Genomic DNA, 18,714 nt, shown 5'->3' on the forward strand with positions numbered 1-18,714 from the left:
GCATGTACCTTGGTTGCTGGCACATCCCCAGTGGGGGAGTGTGCAAGAGGCAGCTGATCGATGTTTCTCGTCAATGTTTCTAACTCTCTATCCCTGTCTCTTCATCTCTGTAAAAAAAAAAAAACCAATAAAATATATTAAAAAAAAAAAAAAGAAAGAAAGAAAGAAAGAAAGAAAGAAAGAGATATTATTGGCCCTAGCCAGTTTGGCTCAGTGGATAGAGCATCAGCCTGCGAACTGAGGGGTCCCGGATTCAATTCTGGTCAAGGGCACATCCTTGCAGGTTCAATCCCCAGTGGGGGGCATGCAGGAGGCACCCAATCAATGATTCTCTCTCATCATTGATGTTTCGATCTCTCCCTCTCCCTTCTTCTCTGACATCAATAAAAATATCCTAAAAAAAAAAAAAAAAGAGTCATAAAAAAAGGAAATATTGTTAGGGACTAGCTATGGTTATGGGAAACATTTCTGGCTATAATTGGTGTGGACCAGGGGTCCTCAAACTTTTTAAAGTGGGGGCCAGATCACGGTCCCTCAGAGAGCTGGAGGGCCGGACTATATGAACTACTAATTCCTACTGTAACACCTCGGCTGCGCTCACTGCCCAAAAAACCTGGTGGGCCGGATCAGACTCCTCTGCGGGCCGCATGTGGCCCGCGGGCCGTAGTTTGAAGACCCGTGGTGTGGACAAAAGGGGCCACATGCTAACCTGACAAGCTCAGGGAGGCCTGCATGGCAGTTTTGCAAACTCAGAGACCTAAAGTCACCACAAAGGATGGCTTGAAATTAAACAGTGATGGTGGGCAGTCACGTCCTAGGCTGCTATCTTCACTGATAAGGACAACCTTTATCTAACTGAGCTTATCTGTCTTTTTGCATCTATAATAACACACCTTTTGAAATATCTGGGTAACTTGTAACTTCCCTTTTTCTGAACCCCTTGGGGCACAGCCTGATGTGCTAGGCGCCAGAACAGATACCACAAATCCCTTCATTGTTATGTTCATTGTTCTTGCACTCACCTAAGCTTGTGTCTATCATTTTACTTTTTACCCAATGAATGTTGATTCTCTCTAAATAGAGGAATCTAGCAGGGTGTGGCTCAGCAAGGTCACCAGTTCGATTCCGGGTCAGAGTATATTTCCGGTTACAGGCTCAATCCCCAGTGCGGGGCGTGCAGGAGGCAACTGATCCATGATTCTCTCTCATCACTGATATTTCTACTTCTCTCTCCCTTTCCCTTCCTCCCTGAAATCAATAAAAATATTAAAAATAAATAAAATAGGGGAACATCAGAAACCACCTTATGGCTCAGTAATTGGAAATTGGTTAAATAGATTATGGTCCTGCACGTGAAAAAATACTGTATCATCATTTAGGACATAAGAAATCATGTTTTTTACAAGTACTAGAAGAGTCGAGACCGGTTTGGCTCAATGGATAGAGCGTCGGCTTGGGGACTGAAGGGTCCCGGGTTCGATTCCGGTTAAGGGCATGTACCTTGGTTGTGGGCATATCCCCAGTGGGGGGTGTGCAGGAGGCAGCTGATCGATGATTCTCATCGATGTTTCTAACTCTCTATCCCTCTCCATTCCTCTCTGTACAAAATCAATAAAATATATTTAAAAAAAAAACAACAAAAAAAAACAAGTACCAGAAGAATCCGTTTTGTTTAATTAATAACCCTAAAGGGGGAAGGCCTCTCTAAGTATCACAGACAGCCAGAAACCACAAAAAGGAAGACTGAGAAATCTGACGACCCAAAAGCAAAAATCTCTGCATCGCAAAACTCACCCCCAGCAACGTCAAAAGCAAAACTTCCTTCTGGCTGCCTGCCTTATCTCCATCGCTGCTGGAGCTCAGAGGTGGGCAGTGTGAATTCATTATATTGTTCTGACTTTTGAGTATGTTCTCAAATTGCTGTAGCAAGGAGTTAAAAATAATTTAAGTATCTACAAGCTTCTCCGTGGCGAAAGACAGCTATCACACTGGACTAGAATATTTGCAACACATAAAAGGAAGGATTGATACCAATAATGTTCAGAAAGGTCCTATAGAGCGATTTAAAAATAAATGAAGCCCTGGCCGGTTTGGCTCAGTGGGTAGAGCGTTGGCCTGCAGACTGAAGGGTCCCAGGTTCGATTCTGGTCAAGGTCACATGCTCTAGTTGTGGGCTTGATCCCCACTAGAAGGTGTGCAGGAAGCAGCCAATCAATGATTCTCTCTCATTATTGATGTTTCTCTCTCTCCCTTCCTCTCTAAAATCGATAAAAAATGTATTAAAAAAATAAAAATAAATCAAGATGCCACAGTTGGAAACTGAGCAAAGAATTAGATTTTAAATACCCACAGAAGTCCTAGCCGGTGTGGCTCAGTGGATAGAGAGTTGGCCTGTGGATCAAAGGGTCCCAGGTTCGATTCCGGTCAAGGGCACTTCCTAGGCTGCAGGCTCCTCCCCAGCCTGGGCCCTGGTTGGGGCTCAAGCAGGAGGCAACCAACCCATGTGTTTCACTCACATTGATGTTTCTCTCTGTCTCTCCCTCTCTCTAATGAAAAAATATTCATGGGTGAGGATTAAAAATAAACAAACAAATGAAAGGTCACATTTCAAGTCACCTCAAGGATGATAAATCACCCTAAAACAAAACAAAACCAAAAAAAACACACACAAAAAAACAAAAACAAAGAAACTCACAGAACAGGAAATTTTTAAAAAGGCCAATCAACACATGAAAATATGTTCAACCTTAATCATATTGAGGTGTAGACAAAAAAAAAAGACCACATGCTAACCTGACAAGCTCAGGGAAGTTCCGCCTGTGTACTAGTCTTGCAAACTTAGAGACCATAAGTCACCACAAAGGACGGTCTGAAATGAAAACTTCAACTAAAAGCAGTGATGGTGGGTAGCCATGTCCTAGGCCTGTATCTTCATTGAAAAGGTCGATCTTTTTTTTTTTAATATATATTTTATTGATTTTTCACAGAGAGGAAGAGAGAGGGATAGAGAGTTAGAAACATCCACCAGCTGCCTCCTGCACACCCACTACTGGGAATGTGCCCGCAACCAAGGTACATGCCCTTGTCCGGAATCGAACCCGGGACCCTTCAGTCTCTATTCACTGAGCCAAACCGGTTTCGGTGAAAAGGTCAATCTTTACCTTAACTAAGCCTACTGCCTTTTTGCATCTACAATAACATGTCACAGAATGTCAGAGTTACTTATAACTTCCCTCCCTGCCTCTGCCCCACTCATGCCTGGGCACAACTGAATGCCCTGGCACCAGAAGAAATACCACAAATTCCTTCCCTGTTATTGTTATCATGTTAATTGTTGATGTTATTGATCCTACACCCACCCAAGTAAAAGAAGTATGTGTCTATCATTTTATTTTATTTATTTTATTTTATTTTATTTTATTTTGTGTCTATCATTTTACTTTTTATTCAATTCTAGAGACCCCCCTTTGCTTTCTCCCACCTCCCTAATCTATCACCAATGGATTTCGTGTAATCCACTTACGTCTTCTCCTCCTTTGATTGTATTCATTTTTTTAAAATATATTTTTTTGATTTTTTTACAGAGAAGAAGGGAGAGGGATAGAGAGCTAGAAACATTGATGAGAGAGAAACATCAACCAGCTGCCTCCTGCACACCCTCTACCGGGGATGTGCCCGCAACCAAGGTCCATGCCCTTGACCGGAATCGAACCTGGGACCCTTCAGTCCGCAGGCCGGCGCTCTACCCACTGAGCCACACCGGTTTCGACTCCGCCTTTGATTATAATGTATAAAAAAAAAACAACGTGAAAAACCACCCTTCTCTGGAGCGTTGTCCCAGATACATTGGAGATTTTGCTTCCCAGCAATTGTCGACAGCTTGGCTCAAAGAAACTTTATTTTGGCTCAAATAAACTCCCCAAAAACTCTTTACAGGTTTGGATGTTTTCACGTTAACCCAGGGAACACAGCGTGGAAACAGAGAGACGTCAGTTCTGGCCCATGCTACTGGCCAAGGTTGAGATGACCGATAACAGCTCCAGCTGGCCGGGGTGTGGGCAGCCAGCGTGACTAGCTCATGGAGCAATAGAGCAGCGTTTTTCAACCGCTGTTCCCCGGCACACTGTTGCCTGGTGTGCCGTAGGTGCAGACAAGACAAGAATTTTATAATTTTTCACTATTTTGTTTACTTAATATTTCATAATAAAGTAATTATAAAATACTTTCTTTGTGCTTATCTGATTCCTATTCAAGAGAATTACTTTATATATAGTCAATATAGGCACAGAGTTAAATTTTTTAACATTTTCTAATGGTGCTGTGCCTCGTGATTTTTTTCATGAAACAAGTGTGCCTTTGCCCAAAAAAGGTTGAAAAACACTGCAATAGAGAAATGCTCTGGCCCCTTCCGAATGCAAAATGGCAAAAGCCATTAAAAATGTAAATGCGTAGCCAAGCCCGTGTGGCTGCAGGAGGTCACGCTTCGATTCCTGATTCCCGGTCAGGGTGCCTGCCTGGGTTTCAAGCTCCATCCCCAGTGCGGGACGTGCAGGAGGCAGCCGATCCGTGATTCTCTCTCATTGACGTCTGTATCCCTCTCTCTCCCTTCCTCTCTATAATCAATAATATATATATTGAACAATTTTATATATATATATATATATATATATATATATATATATAAAATTATATATATATATATAAACAAATTGATAAAAAATTCAAATGCATATACCCTTTGACCCTGGGACCCTGATTTTGGGGGACTGTACCCTAAACCTAGGGAAACCAAACCAGAACTTAAAGGCCCTCAGGAAAAACTGTAGTTAGAATGAGTTAATGCCCTAACCGGTTTGGCTCAGTGGATAAAATGTCAGCCTGCGGACAGAAAGGTCCCGGGTTAGATTCCGGTCAAGAGCATGTACCTTGGTTGCGGGCACATCCCCAGTGGGGGGCGTGCAGGAGGCAGCTGATGGATGCTTCTCTCTCATCAATGTTTCTAACTCTCTATCCCTCTCTCTTCCTCTCTGTGAAAAATCAATAAAATGTTTTTTTTTTAAAAAAGAATGAGTTAAATCTGTATACATTGCCTTGAAATGGTGTCCACAGTCCATTTTCTCTGTTTCAAAGCAAGTGCCGAGGTAATACTTAGACTACGGTCCCATCTTCACATGGACTCAGGGCGTTTGTACACTTGTGCCATGTCAAGAGTGTTGTGATAAGGGTGGGAACACATGCTGAATGGTGACCCTAGCTGGCCTCAGGGAGTCCACATGATGCAGGGGCAAGGGAGGAGGGGTAGAGGGACCAGAATAGACAAAGGCAGGGAGAGACCACTTTTTGTCCATATGCACCTGGGTATTCCTTGAATTGCTAGAACATACACTGAGGGGCCAGATGATGATGAGATCTCTGAACGCATAATAATCTGGCCCCTCAGTGTTTATCCTATAGAATACAATCCTAAATAATAAAAGGCTAATATGCAAATTGTTCCCTTGACCAGGAGTTTGACTATCAAACAGGCTGGCCAACTGTCCATGTCCCCTCCCCCTGGCCAGGCTGGCCAGACCCACCCATGTATGAATTCATGCACTGGGCCTCTAATAGAAATATATATATATATTACACTGAGTGGCCAGATTATTATGCGTTCAGAGATCATCATAGTATGGCCACTCAGTGTATACTAGCTTTGCAGGAGCCACCACCACCACCAAAACCATTACAATACTATTTTAAAATATATTTTATTGATTTTGTACAGAGAGGAAGGGAGAGAGATAGAGAGTTAGAAACATCGATGAGAAAGGGTCATCGATCAGCTGCCTCTTGCACACCCCCTACTGGGGATATGCCCGCAACCAAGGTACATGCCCTTGACCGGAATCGAACCTGGGACCCTTCAGTCCCCAAGCCGACGCTCCATCCACTGAGCCAAACCGGTTTCGGCTACAATACTACAATACTATTTTAAAAAGGAGACCAGAGTCCAGCCGGCGTGGCTCACAAGTTGAGCGTCAACCTATGAATCAGGAGGTTATAGTTTGATTCCTGATCAGGGCACATGCCTGGGTGTGGGCTCAATCCCCAGTGGGGGTGTGCAGGAGGCAGCTTATCAATGACTCTCTCTTATCGCTGATGTTTCTCTCTACCTTCCTCTTTGAAATTAATATATATATAAATATATATATATATATATATATATATATATTTATTAATATATTTTATTGATTCTCAACAGAGAGAAAGGGAGAGAGATAGAGAGATAGAAACATCGATGAGAGAGAAACATCGACCAGCTGCCTCCTGCACACCCCCCACCGGGGATGTGCCTGCAACCAAGGTACATGCCCTTGACCGGAATCGAACCCGGGACCTTTCAGTCCGCAGACCGACGCTCTACCTCTGAGCCAAACCGGCTTCGGCTATTTTTTTTTTAAAGAAAGAAAAGGAGACCATTAAGCATCTGGGAAGGGGAAGATGGTAGGGACTCCGCCAGCCTGTCCCACGTGGGGCCCGTTAGCCAGCTTGTCCTCCATGCTTGAGACTGCCAACAGTCCCAGGTAGAGGGGCCAGCATGCACCATGGCAGGGGTCCAGTGCACGTGGGCCAGAGGTGGGCGGGGGCCTGGACACTGGAGCCTTGGATTTCCTGCCAAGGAGTTTAGGCTCCATGAATGTTGACAGGAGGGCACGGATGGACCTGCTTTTACAGTGAGGCTCCGGTGGTTTGGGGTCCGCTGGGGGACGGTCCGGAGGGGAGGTCTGAGGGCAGGTGGAGGGGCAGGGCGCTGCAGAGGTGGGGCTCTCAGGAGGGGGTGAGTGGCCATTTGGGAGGCCAGGAGGGGCGCGGGAGGGGCGCCAGGCTGGAGAGGATGGTGCTGGAGTCAGCGCTTCTGGAGCCGAGATTTCTTATTTTGCTATTTCTTATTGCTGCTGTTTTCAAGACTTCAGTTTGGGTTCTAGTATGAGGTTGATTAAAAACACATTTTTTTTTTGGCGGGGGGGGGGGGGGAAGAAAAAAAGAGACAAAGAGCAGCTTTTAGAACAAGCTGTCTTGGCAAGGCAGGAAGCGGGACGGGGCCTGCTGATGTAAGCTGGCCCAGTGGGGGCCGGGGCAGTGGAGGGACAGTGGTCCCAGAGGCGTAGGGGTGGGGGGTGGGGGGTCAGGGGGGGCCGGCCAGGCGTTCCAGCAGGAGCCCTGCGCCTCGGGGCGGGCTCTCTCCCAATGACCCCTCGGGCCCCGACCTCTGTGCACTGACCGCTCACCCCAGGAGCTTCCTGGCTTCCCGTCAGGGTCTGCCCCCCAGAAGCAGGGCCAGCCGGAGTCTCCGCCGTCCTTATCTGGAAAGTGGGGGCAGGCCCTCACGGGGCTTCTGGGGGAAGAGGCGTGGGCAGCTTACTATCCTCCCCACCTGCACGGGCGCAGTGTGCCAATGTCTCTGACCCGGGGGCACGCCCCTGCCCCCTCCGGCCGCTCCCTGGGGCACCAGTCTCTTTCCCTAGGAACCATCGCTGGCCTCGGCCACCCCTCCCGGGTCCTTTCCCAGGCCTTGCTTGTCCTGGGCCCCCCTCCCGGGTCCCCTCTCTCCTCTCTCGGCCCCCCTACTCCCACCCCAGACCTCCAGGCCTCTGCCCGATTCCCTCCCTCCATCTTTCCGTCTGTCCCCTCTGCCCACCCTGAGGCCCCCGACTCCATAGCAAAGTCCTGCAAACCAGGGGCTTAAAGCAACAGGAAGTTATCCTCTTGCCATTTGGGGCCGGAAGTCTGAGACAAGGTGCCATCAGGGGGCTCTTCCTGGCCTTGGTGGCTCCGTCGGCATCACTCCAGGCTAGGGGTGTCGAACTCAATCAGAGAAGGGGCCAAAATCTAAAATCCAGCCTAAATCGCGGGCCGAATGGTTTACTGAACAGTCATAAACTGACAATGTCATAAACTGACAGCGGAGTGCAGTGATGACAGCGCGGTGCGGGCCACATTGCAAGGCCTGGCGGGCTGGATTTGGCCCGCGGGCCTTGTGTTTGACACATGTGCTCCAGGCTCTGCCTCTGTGGTCACAGGGCCGCCGCCGCCTCTGGGTCACTCAGAAGGACACCTGTCCCTGGGGTTAGGCCTCCCCTGAGTGATCCCAGGTGATCTCGTCCCTGGACCCTTAACTGAATTCCACCCAATTTACTCCTTTTTAAAACAAGCTCACGCTCACAGGTTCCGGGCGTTAGGGCCTGGGCATGCGGCCCCCCTACACCCAGCGGGGTGCCCCCTGGCCTCTCCCCGCCACCGCTGCGGCCTCCACCCACTCCCCGCTGGCTCGGCTCAGGCGCACACCCGCCAGCCTCAGAGAGAACATGGGCTCGTCAGAGACCTGCTCCGGCCTGCCCGGGCCTCCTCCTCTTGCCTGGCAGCCTGAGCCCCTTTTGTATTCCCTTTGGAAACCCCACCCACTGGGCAGCCCGACCCCTTCTCAGCCCAGGGCATCCCCTCCCTACCCCCCATAACCAGCAGATCCCCCGGCTGCAGCCTCCTGGAACACCTCCCCTTTGGATCCCTCAGGAGGCTGGGGGGGTGGCCTGTCCACCTGTCCAGGGGCCCCCGCTTTTGGGGGAAGAGGCCCCCCCCCCTGGGAGTCGGGGTTCTCTCCCTGACACCCAGATTTGCTCGGATCTTGGCCCCCAGGACAGGCTGTCTGTCCACAGACGTGAGCCTGGGGTCCCTGCACCCTCTCCTGGCTCCTGGGGGGCCTGGGGTCTGCACGTGGACAGAGGTGTCGGGAACGGGTTCCCGCCGGGGTGTGACTCTGAGGAGCCGGGCTGCCCGGCGTCGGGGCCGCCCCCGTGGGCTCTGGGGAGGAGGGTGTGGACAGTGGCCATTAGCGGTCAGGATTTGTGTCCTGGCCGTGGCGATCATCAGCAAATGACTCCCCTGGGCGAGAAGCTTTCTCTGAATCAGGCTCGGCCTCGCGGGGTTTGGGGAAGACTGAGGAGCTGGCTGCTCCTCGATGGATGAGCTGTTAGACGTGCAGAGGGAGGTGTCCCCTCTCCTCCCAGGGGCCAGCTCGGGGCCCGGGGACTGGTGCTCCAGCTCTCCCCGTGGATCTGAGGGCTGAGGTCCCAGGGAGGACTGCGGCGGGGCCAGGAAGGGAGCGACCAACCAGGGACAGCCCAGTGGTTACGACAATGAAACATTCATTCACGCTGAAACCAGTGTGGCTCAGTGGACAGAGCGTCGGCCTGCGGACTGAAGGGTCCCGGGTTCGATCCCGGCCAAGGGCATGGACCTTGGTTGCGGGCACATCCCCGGTGGTGGGTGTGCAGGAGGCAGCTGGTCGATGATTCTCTCTCATCGATATTTCTAGCTCTCTATCCCTCTCCCTTCTTCTCTGTGAAAAATCAATAAAATATATTTTGAAAAAAAGACAAGAAACATTCATTCAGCTCACACCGCGGCCAGGCCAGCTGCCCGGTGCTGCCAGCTGGGGACGGCAGGCTCAGAGGGAAGGGTCACACGGGAGCACATGTGATGGCTGGGGCCGGGCTGGAGGCCAGCTGGCAGGGTGTGACCCGGGGCGCGGGGGCTCGGGGCGGGGCCCTCCTGCTGTCCCCGGGGCCAGGTGCGCCCCGATCCGGGCAGCGTCACCGCGACGCCAGGCTGTGTGGTAGTTTGGACCGGGGATTTCCCTCCTGTCCGGTCACATCGGAGTGAACTTTAACCAGCTGGCACTAGCCAGGGCCCAGCTGATGGAGAGCCAGGCGGAGGCTGGGACCCTTGCGGGGGGGGGGGGGGGCGGGAATTTCAGCAGAAAAAAACACCCCAAAGGAGTGGCAGCCACCACCTCCCAGCCACACCGAGTTCTGAAAAGCTGGCTTAGCAAGGTGGACAGTTCGAATCCCCGCCGCCTGCCTCCGAACACAGGCACTCCTTCCCTGGCAAGCAAGGACTGCATGCCAGGGCACATATGCTGCCTTCTTGCTATCAGACACAGCAAGAGAGGGTGGCCTCCGGCCGCTAGGAGCCACTCGCAGGTCCAGGGAGGGTCAAGGGCATCACACCCAGTGCTCAGAACCCAGGCCAGGGGAGCTGCGCTGCCAGGGTGCCCAGGGAAAGATGGGGCTTTGGCAGTGGCAGTGCCCTGGGCTGCTGGCCATCTCTCGGCCTCCAGTTCTGCTGCCGGCTTATGAGGGTCCAGAGATGGGGACCCAGAAGGCCCTCGCCCCTTCCACCGCAGGGCACACATGCCATCTGAAGGGTCTTATCTGGCCTCCCTCGGGCCCGCGGGGGGGGGGGGGGCGGGGGGTAACTGAACTGCAGCAGCTGCAGACTTGGGAGCCCCTGGGGGTCTCTCTGTCTTAGGAGAGGTGGGGTTTCTTTGCTGATGAAGCTGGGGCCAGAGGGACTGGGACTAAAGGGTCCCGGGTTCGATTCCGGTCAAGGGCACGTACCTCGGTTGCAGGCCCCTCCCCAGCCCAGGCTTCGGTCGGCCTCATGCAGGAGGCAACCGATCGATGTGTTTCTCTCTCATCGATGTTTCTCTCTGTCTTTCCCTCTCTCTAAAACCAACGGAAAAATATCCTCAGCTGAGGATTAAAACAATAAATAAAAATTTTTTTAAAAAAAGGGCCGAAGCCGGTGTGGCTCAGTGGATAGAGCGTCGGCCTGCGGACTGAAAGGTCCCGGGTTCGATTCCTGTCAAAGGCATGTACCTTGGTTGCGAGCACATCCCCAGTAGGGGGTGGGTGTGCAGGAGGCAGCTGATGGATGTCTCTTTCTCATTGATGTTTCTAACTCTCTATCCCTCTCCTTTCCTCTCTGTAAAAAATCAATAAAATATGTATTTTTTAAAAGGACCTGGCTCGCTCTCTCTGTGACACTCCACACACCCAACACCCGGCTTCCGTTCCCTCCTCACATCAACGGAGCAGAGGGCGCTCCGGCTCCTGCTCCCGAAGGCCAGGCCTCTGTGGGTCAGTTTGTGAGAAGCCACTTAACCTCGGCGCGGCTGCCCCCTCATCCCGAAGAAGAAAGACAAACGTGGGGGAAGCCGTCGTGGGCGGCGGGAAAGGACGGGGACCCTGGCAGGCTCGGTGCTTAGCCCGGCCTGACCTCCAGCTGGTTACCTGGCCTCCGAGTCCTACTCGCTTCCCCCGAAGGCGGAGATTCTGCTGTGAGGGCTGTGGAAGGGCCTGCTCAGCCACGTCCCAGCGGCGGGGGCACAACACACACCGGTGTCCTCCCTCTGCTCCTAGTTCACACTCGGCGGACGGACGGACGGACGAATGGACGAAGGAACGGACGGAGAGAAAGGGGTGTGAATGTGCCGAGATCTCTATAAAAATGTTAACCCCTTCAGCCGAAACCGGTGTGGCTCAGTGGATAGAGCGTCGGTCTGCGGACTGAAAGGTCCCGGGTTCGATTCTGGTCAAGGGCATGTACCTTGGTTGCGGACACATCTCCAGTGGGGAGTGTGCAAGAGGCAGCCGATCGATGATTCTTTTTTTTTTTATTTACATATTTTATTGATTTTTTTTGTCCCCCTCCCTCTCGATGATTCTCTATCATCGATGTTTCTAGCTCTCTATCCCTCTCCCTTCCTCTCTGTAAAAAATCAATAAGATACATTTTTTTAAAAACGTTAAACCCTTCAAAATCAGACACAGCCGCCTACGTTCCTGTTCTGACATAAAAGGGACCAACACGGCCCCCTCTGAGGTGACCGGAGAGGATCTGAAAGAGGGAGGACCAATGGGCCCCGAGGAGCACATCCAGAGGGAAGAGGCCTGGCCGGGCAGCTCATTGGTCACAGTAGCATCCCAACAAGCTAGGGTCGCGGGTTTGATCCCCAGTCAGGGCACAGACAAGAATCAACCACCGAATGCATAAATGGGTGGCGGGACAGCCAACTGATGTTCCTCTCTACCTCTTTCTCTCTCCCCATTCCGTGCGCTCTCTATAAAAAAAAAAAAAAATCAATCAATTTAAAACAATTAGAAAAAACTCAAGAGGGAAGAGACGTGATCTGGACACACGGCCCTGCTGGGCACGGTGTCTCAGGCTCTGTGATGGCATCAGGAGGCCCAAGGAACCAGTCTGGGGCCCGGCCAGTGGGCGCCATGATGGTGCGGTGAGCTCCCTAACCACTAGGCAGCCTGACACTGTCCCTGAGGCCTGAGGCTGTGCAGGAGCAACGGGCACTGCTCCGAGGAGCCGCGTTTGCTCCAAATGAACCGTGGGGAGGAGGGCTCGGAGCACAGGTCCACGTGTACGGGTTCCCAAAGCCAGCTCTGCGGGAACAAGGGGTGCTCAGGGGGGCCCCTCGAACACTGGAAGATGCTGGCACTTCCTGTGTCCCGGCCCCGGCCCCGGCCCCGGCCCCGGCCCTCCCGCTCCAGAAGCCGGTTCGGATGGCTGTGGGCTTCCCGTTCGGAGAAAGGAAACTCATCATTCACGACACAGCGCCAGACCCGTCTGCTCCTCGTGAGGACGATGTATTTTAAACCCGGAAAGGGTCGGAACTCCGAGAGGCTCGATTGGCTGCCGGCTTTACCTTCTACAGACACGACCCCCCTCCCCTCTGACGGGGGAGGCCCCTGGCTGGGCTGGAGGGGTGCCGTGGGGAGGTGCTACCCCAGCCAGCAGGGACGTGGCGGGCCTGCCCCGGGCTCAGGGCCTGGATCGCTTCCCGCACGGAACGCCTGCGGGGGCAGAGCCGGGACGGTGGCAGGGGCGGTGCCCTTGGCAGGAGGGGAACCAGGAAGCATGGCCACACGAGAGGACGCTGGGCTGACCACCCGGCAGGGCCAGCAGGCCCCTGCCCGCCACTTGCCACGTCCCAGAGTTAAAGTGCATGCGACTGGGTGCGAAGGAAGAAGACTCTGGTCAGACGATGTTCTAGGGGGGGTGGTCCTGGGGAGTGGGCGGGCCTCTCAGTACGACCCCAAACCCCGGGAACGGCTGCATGTGGAGGGAGAGGGGCCGAGTGACTGGGACACACCGATCCCCCCACGTCTGCAGCGGCCACGTGCGTCGGAGACCAGGGCACTCGCCACAGCGGCCCGAGGCTCCCCTCCCGCTCCCTGGCAGCGCGGATCCGGGTCCGAGGCTTCTTTCCCCGGGCGCAGGGAGGCTCTGTGGTGGGACTGGCGAGTCTCCGGCCTCAGACGAACTGGGACAGGTTGGGGACTTTGATGTTGAGGTCTCCGATGTTGATGTTCCGCGGCATCTCGGGCAGGTTGATGTTCTTCACGGCAGACACGGCCCGGGCGGGGGCTGCCGAGAGGCCGCCCTGGGGAGAGATGAGAGGTGGAGTGAGACAGGCCCTCAGTGCTGCGGGCTTACTGCTCAGGAAACCCAGTGACAGGGCCTCAAAAACGTCCAGCCCGGCCCGGCCAGTGTGGCTCAGTGGTTGGATGTTCACCCATGAACCAAGGAGGTCACAGTTTGGATCCCCGTCCGGGCACATGCCCCGGTTGTGACTCGATCCCCAGGAGGGGCCTGCAGGAGGCAGCTGATCAATGATTCACTCTCATCATTGATGTTTCTCTCACTCTCCCTCTCCCTTTCTCTCTGAAATTAAAAAAAAAAAAAAAATATATATATATATATATATATATATATATATATATATATATATATATAAAATATATATATTATTGATTTTTTACAGAGAGGAAGAGAGAGGAGAGGGATAGAGAGTTAGAAACATGAAACACATCGAGAAACATCGATCAGCTGCCTCCTACACACCCCCTACTGGGAATGTGCCTACAACCAAGGTACATGCCCTTGACCGGAATCAAACCCGGGACCTTTCAGTCCACAGGCTGATGCTCTATCCACTGAGCCACACCCATTTCAGCTATATATATATATATAAATTGTCCAGCCTGAGCACACACAAGGTAAGCTTCATCCCCCCTCACCCCCATCCTCGAAGCCAGCCAACAAAACAATCTGAGGTGACTGGGGCTATGGTAACGGGTTTCAGACCCTGAGCTCCTGAAGGCCGTGGCTCAGGTAGCCTCACAGCCCAGCACCTCACAGTGCCGGGCCCACGGCCGGTGCCCGCTCAGCGATTACGGAAAAACCTGAGATGGTTTAACCGAGTTACACTCAGCAGCGGGCACTTTTCAGGTTACAAAACAGAGCAAAATCCTTTCCTCAAGAGACCGAGGGCTCTTACAAACAAGTGCAGTCACGGGGAAGCTGTTACAAGGAAAACCAATGTCACTGCTCAGGGCACCTGCCTGCCAACTCATAATGGGAGATGGAAAAGCACCGGCTTTCGCAACGTCACGGGCAACCGGATGGGAGGAAGGACCAGTGGGAGGTGGGGGCACCCACCCCGCAGGGACTGGTGACAGACCCGGGCAGCCCAGCCGAGGCACCTCCGCTCAGCCCTCACCCTCCAGGCTCTCCCCTGCTGTGCGGAGGAGAGGAGCAGACTGACAAAGGCTCAAAACCATTTCCTTCTCCTCCTCCTCCTCCTCCTCGTCGTCGGCCTTCTAGATCAGTGTTTTTCAACCTTTTTTGGGCAAAGGCACACTTGTTTCATGAAAAAAAATCACGAGGCACACCACCATTAGAAAATGTTAAAAAATTTAACTCTGTGCCTATATTGACTATATATAAAGTAATTCTCTTGAATAGGAATCAAATAAACACAAAGAAAGTATTTTATAATTACTTTATTATGAAATATTAAGTAAACAAAATAGTGAAAAATTATAAAATTCTTGTCTTGTCTGCACCTACGGCACACCAGGCAACATCTCAAAACGCTGTTCTAGATCCTTCTATAGAGGCCCACTTCTCCCTTGGTTCCCCCCTCGCCCTGCAAGTCTGCTTCTCGGCCGGCCCGCCCGCCTCTGAGTCACCTACTGTTCCTGGAGCCGGCCCAGCCTGCCTTTCTAGAACTACGGCTGCCACAAGAGCTGCGGTCTGGAAAGGCTTCCGCAGCGGGACTGCCAGTCCTCACGGAAACAAGGATTCCTGGTTTCGCAAGGTCAAGTTCAGTGACACAGAGCAAGGAAGCTGCTCAAGACACTGGGGAGACAAGGGCGCTCATTTGCCCCCGAGATCTCGCAGCGTGTGAAGGGGGATGGAGACGATGGAGAGTCCCAGTGGGGACTGGACAGATTTTAAAATATATATATATATATTTTATTGATTTTTTACAGAGAGGAAGAGAAAGGGATAGAGAACTAGAAACATCGATGAGAGAGAATCATCGATCAGCGGCCTCTTGCACAACCCCTACTGGGGATGTGCCTGCAACCAAGGTCCATGCCCTTGACCGGAATCGAACCTGGGACCTTTCAGTTCGCAGGCCGATGCTCTATCCGCTGAGCCAAACCGGTTTCGGCGGGACTGGACAGATTTACCGGGAGCATCTGCACCACGTGGGCGTAGGCCGGGGTGTGTTACTGTTAAACCCAGCTCACCTGCTCCTGGAGCCTTCTAGAAGGCTAACTGTAAAAACGGACACTGGTGACTCTGAGGGCTGAAAGGCACCGTGAGAAATGGCTGCTGGGAGGTCAGACTCAGTGAGCACACAAACCAGGAGACCACACTGCAATCGGAGAAGGGCTCTGGGCCCCTGCAGGGAGCGTATGGCTTTGAGAGGAAGAATGACAAGCCACACTGGTTTGGCTCAATGGATAGAGTGTCGGCCTGCGGACTGAAGGGTCCCGGGTTCGATTCCAGGCAAGGGCACATACCTTGGTTGCGGGCACATACCCAGTAGAGGGTGTGCAAGAGGCAGCTGATCGATGATTCTCTCTCATCGATGTTTCTAACCCTCTATCCCTTTCTCTTCCTCTCTGTGAAAAATCAATAAAATATATATTAAAATAAATAAATAAATACATTTAAAAAAAAATCATACAGCTAAAAAAAAAAAAAGGAATGACAAGCCACAGACATGGGCCACAGCCCCCGGAAGCTGCTTGCCTTCCGGTGCCAGCTGGCTTGTCCGTGCACACTTTGTGCCTCCCTCTCACCTGGCCTTAGTGAGCTTTCATGGACTCAAGGAAGAAAGGAGCGTAAAACATTTCCAAGGTCACCCACACCGACCCAGCATGCTCTCCGCAACCCGCCCAGCGCCCTGGACCAGCCAGGGCCGGGCCAGCTGTGCGCTCACCTCCGACTTCTCCAGCCTGTTCTGAGCTTCGATCTGCGCCACGATTTCATTCATGTTCGTTTCCAGCACCATCCCTCCCATCACCACCTCCTGGAGGATGTAGTGCACCTGGAGGGGGCGGGAAGGAGAAGGGTCAGAGCGTGGGAGCGTCGGGGGAGGCAGCGGGGCTGGGGGACCTGACACTGGCCCCCGAGCAGACACCGCAGTCCCGGGGTCATCACCTCTCAAGGAGCCACAGGGGCTTCTTCCCTCGTGCTCCCACGTCACACACAGATCCCCCAGGAGCCGGGGGGGGGGGGGGGGGGGAGGTGCCGCTCACACTCAGGGCAGGAGGCGCTGTGAGAGCACGGGCTCTGAGGTCGGGCAGACCCTGGTTAAATTCCGCTCTATTAGTTTGTGAACTTGAGCACGCTATTCTTTCTTTTTTCTTTTTTAAAATATATTTTATTGTTTTCACAGAGAGGAAGGGAGAGGGATAGAGAGTTAGAAACATCGATGAGAGAGAATCATCAATCAGCTGCCTCCTGCACGCCCCCCACTGGGGATGTGCCCGCAACCAAGGTACATGCCCTTGACCGGAATCGAACCTGGGATCCTTCAGTCCGCAGGCCGAGGCTCTATCCACTGAGCCAAACTGGTTTCGGCTCTTTTTTTTTTTTTTTTTTTTTAAATATATTTTATTGATTTATACAGAGAGGAAGGGAGAAGGATGGAGAGTTAGAAACATCAATGAGAGAAACATCGATCAGCTGCAACATCAATAGAGCCCGCAACCAAGGCACATGCCCTTGACCAGAATTGAACCCGGGACCCTTCAGTCCGCAGGCCGATGCTCCATCCACTGAGCCAAACTGCTTAGGGCTGTAACTTATTTTAATTTCCCAACGCCCACCCGAGGCAGGCAATGCAGTCTCATTTTCCAGATGAGAAAACAGACCCTGGAACAGCCAGGGCACCTCCCAGTGTCACGTGCATTCACAGCAGAACTGAGCCGGCGCTCCTGGCGCAGAGCTGGAGTTTCTGCCCTTCCCACCATGCTTCCTCGAAATCCCAAATGCCTTCCACTCTGCTCATCCCTCCCCCCTCGTCCACACGGAACCGCTTAAGGCTTGCCTTCGGTTTGCCAAGGATCTTGCAGAACTTCTTCTTCTTCTTCTTTTTTTAAAACATATTTTATTGATTTTTTACAGAGAGGAAGAGAGGGGGATAGAGAGCTAGAAACATCATTGAGGGAAAAACATCAACCAGCTGCCTCTTGCACAACCCCACTGGGGATGTGCCCGCAACCAAGGTCCATGCCCTTGACCGGAATCGAACCCCGGGACCTTTCAGTCCGCAGGCCGACGCTCTATCCATTGAGCCAAACCGGTCTCGGCATGAACTCGTAACTTTTAAATGCTATTCAAAATGTACCAGTGCAAAGTGCAAAAAAGGAGAAATGAGTAAAAACGCAGACTCCGTTTTCAGCAGCACCAGAAAGAAGCCCAGGCCCCCCCCCCCCCCCAAAGCTGTCAAGAGCAGGGAGCTCAATGAAAGGGCTCCTCTCCTTCAGAGCAGAGAGGGGGAAAGGATGCCACGGGGGAAGAGAGAGAGAGAGAGCACAGGCTGCGAAGCTCAGAAAACAGCACAAATCCACTTCCTGGAGGGAAAGGGCACGCCCTCAGGGAGCAAACAGATTCCGAGTTTTTGGACAAGCGAGCTTCCTTGGGGCTGGAGCTGAGGCTAAATGAGGAACCCCACGTACAAGCCCTGTTTGCCTCCCAGGGCTGGTCTCCGCGGCTGCGCAGACCACAGGCCGGGCACGCAAGCTCACGGTGCCCGCCTCTGTTGGCTGGAGCGAATACAGGTAAGTGAACTCACCCAGAATCCTGCACCAAGAACTGCCATGAGACGGGAACACAGACTTGACACCTCCTGAACCAAGCATTCTGCAAACAGCCGGCCCCTGAAAACTCACCTACTTAAAGATGAGTTATAAAGAAGGATTTAGCACTAACCGGTGTGGCTCAGTGGGTAGAGCATCAGCCGGTGGACTGAGGGTCCCGGGTTCGATTCCGGTCAAGGGCATGTACCTTGGTTGCGGGCACATCCCTGGTGGGGGGTGTGCAGGAGGAGGCTGACCGATGTTTCTCTCTCATCGATGTTTCTCTCTCTGTCCCTCTCCCTTCTCTGTTAAAAAAAAAAAAAAATCAATAAAATATATTTTAAAAAAGGATTTATAGAAAGACGTCACAAGAAACAATTAGGAAAGAAACAGGAGAGCAAAAAGGTGGGCTAATACTACACCGTGGGAAAATGCTGCCGAGGGGCAGATTAAATTGTCCTAAAATATATTGTAAAATTAAAAAAAGAAAACTCTGAAGCAAGAGCTCAAAGCAGAGATGGAAGCGTGAGCTGGTGGGATAAGTAGGGGGGTAAGAAGACGTCTGCCAGCCCAGCTCAGAAAAACGTGCAGAAATGAAGGTGGAGCTGCGAGGAAAGACAGGGAGGAGAGCCCTAACTGGTGTGGCTCAATGGTTAGAGTGTCGGCCTGAGGACTGAAAGGTTCCAGGTTCGATTCGGGTCAAGGGCATGTACCT

General features: G+C 52.3%; 2 protein-coding genes across 2 annotated transcripts in view; both read right to left on the reverse strand.

The window, feature by feature from the left end:
* ANPEP (alanyl aminopeptidase, membrane) overlaps window positions 1-11,432 on the reverse strand; it is a 38,910-nt gene extending 27,478 nt beyond the window's left edge. The window contains exons 1-2 of the mRNA XM_084869060.1: window positions 11,115-11,432; window positions 1,791-1,920 (exon numbers count right to left, since the gene is read on the reverse strand). The gene's annotated coding sequence lies outside the window, so the exon portion shown is untranslated. The remainder of the gene's footprint in view (window positions 1-1,790; window positions 1,921-11,114) is intronic.
* Window positions 11,433-12,447: 1,015 nt separating this feature from the next.
* The window catches only part of LOC311614453 (AP-3 complex subunit sigma-2), a 29,218-nt gene continuing 22,951 nt past the window's right edge, over window positions 12,448-18,714 (reverse strand). Inside the window, exons 5-6 of the mRNA XM_084869315.1 lie at window positions 16,136-16,243; window positions 12,448-13,279 (exon numbers count right to left, since the gene is read on the reverse strand). Coding sequence (XP_084725441.1) covers window positions 13,151-13,279; window positions 16,136-16,243 — 237 coding nt within the window. The 3' untranslated portion in view covers window positions 12,448-13,150. The remainder of the gene's footprint in view (window positions 13,280-16,135; window positions 16,244-18,714) is intronic.

Source organism: Pipistrellus hanaki (genome assembly GCF_964339955.1).
Source record: "Pipistrellus hanaki genome assembly, chromosome: 21".
Lineage (NCBI taxonomy): Eukaryota > Metazoa > Chordata > Mammalia > Chiroptera > Vespertilionidae > Pipistrellus > Pipistrellus hanaki.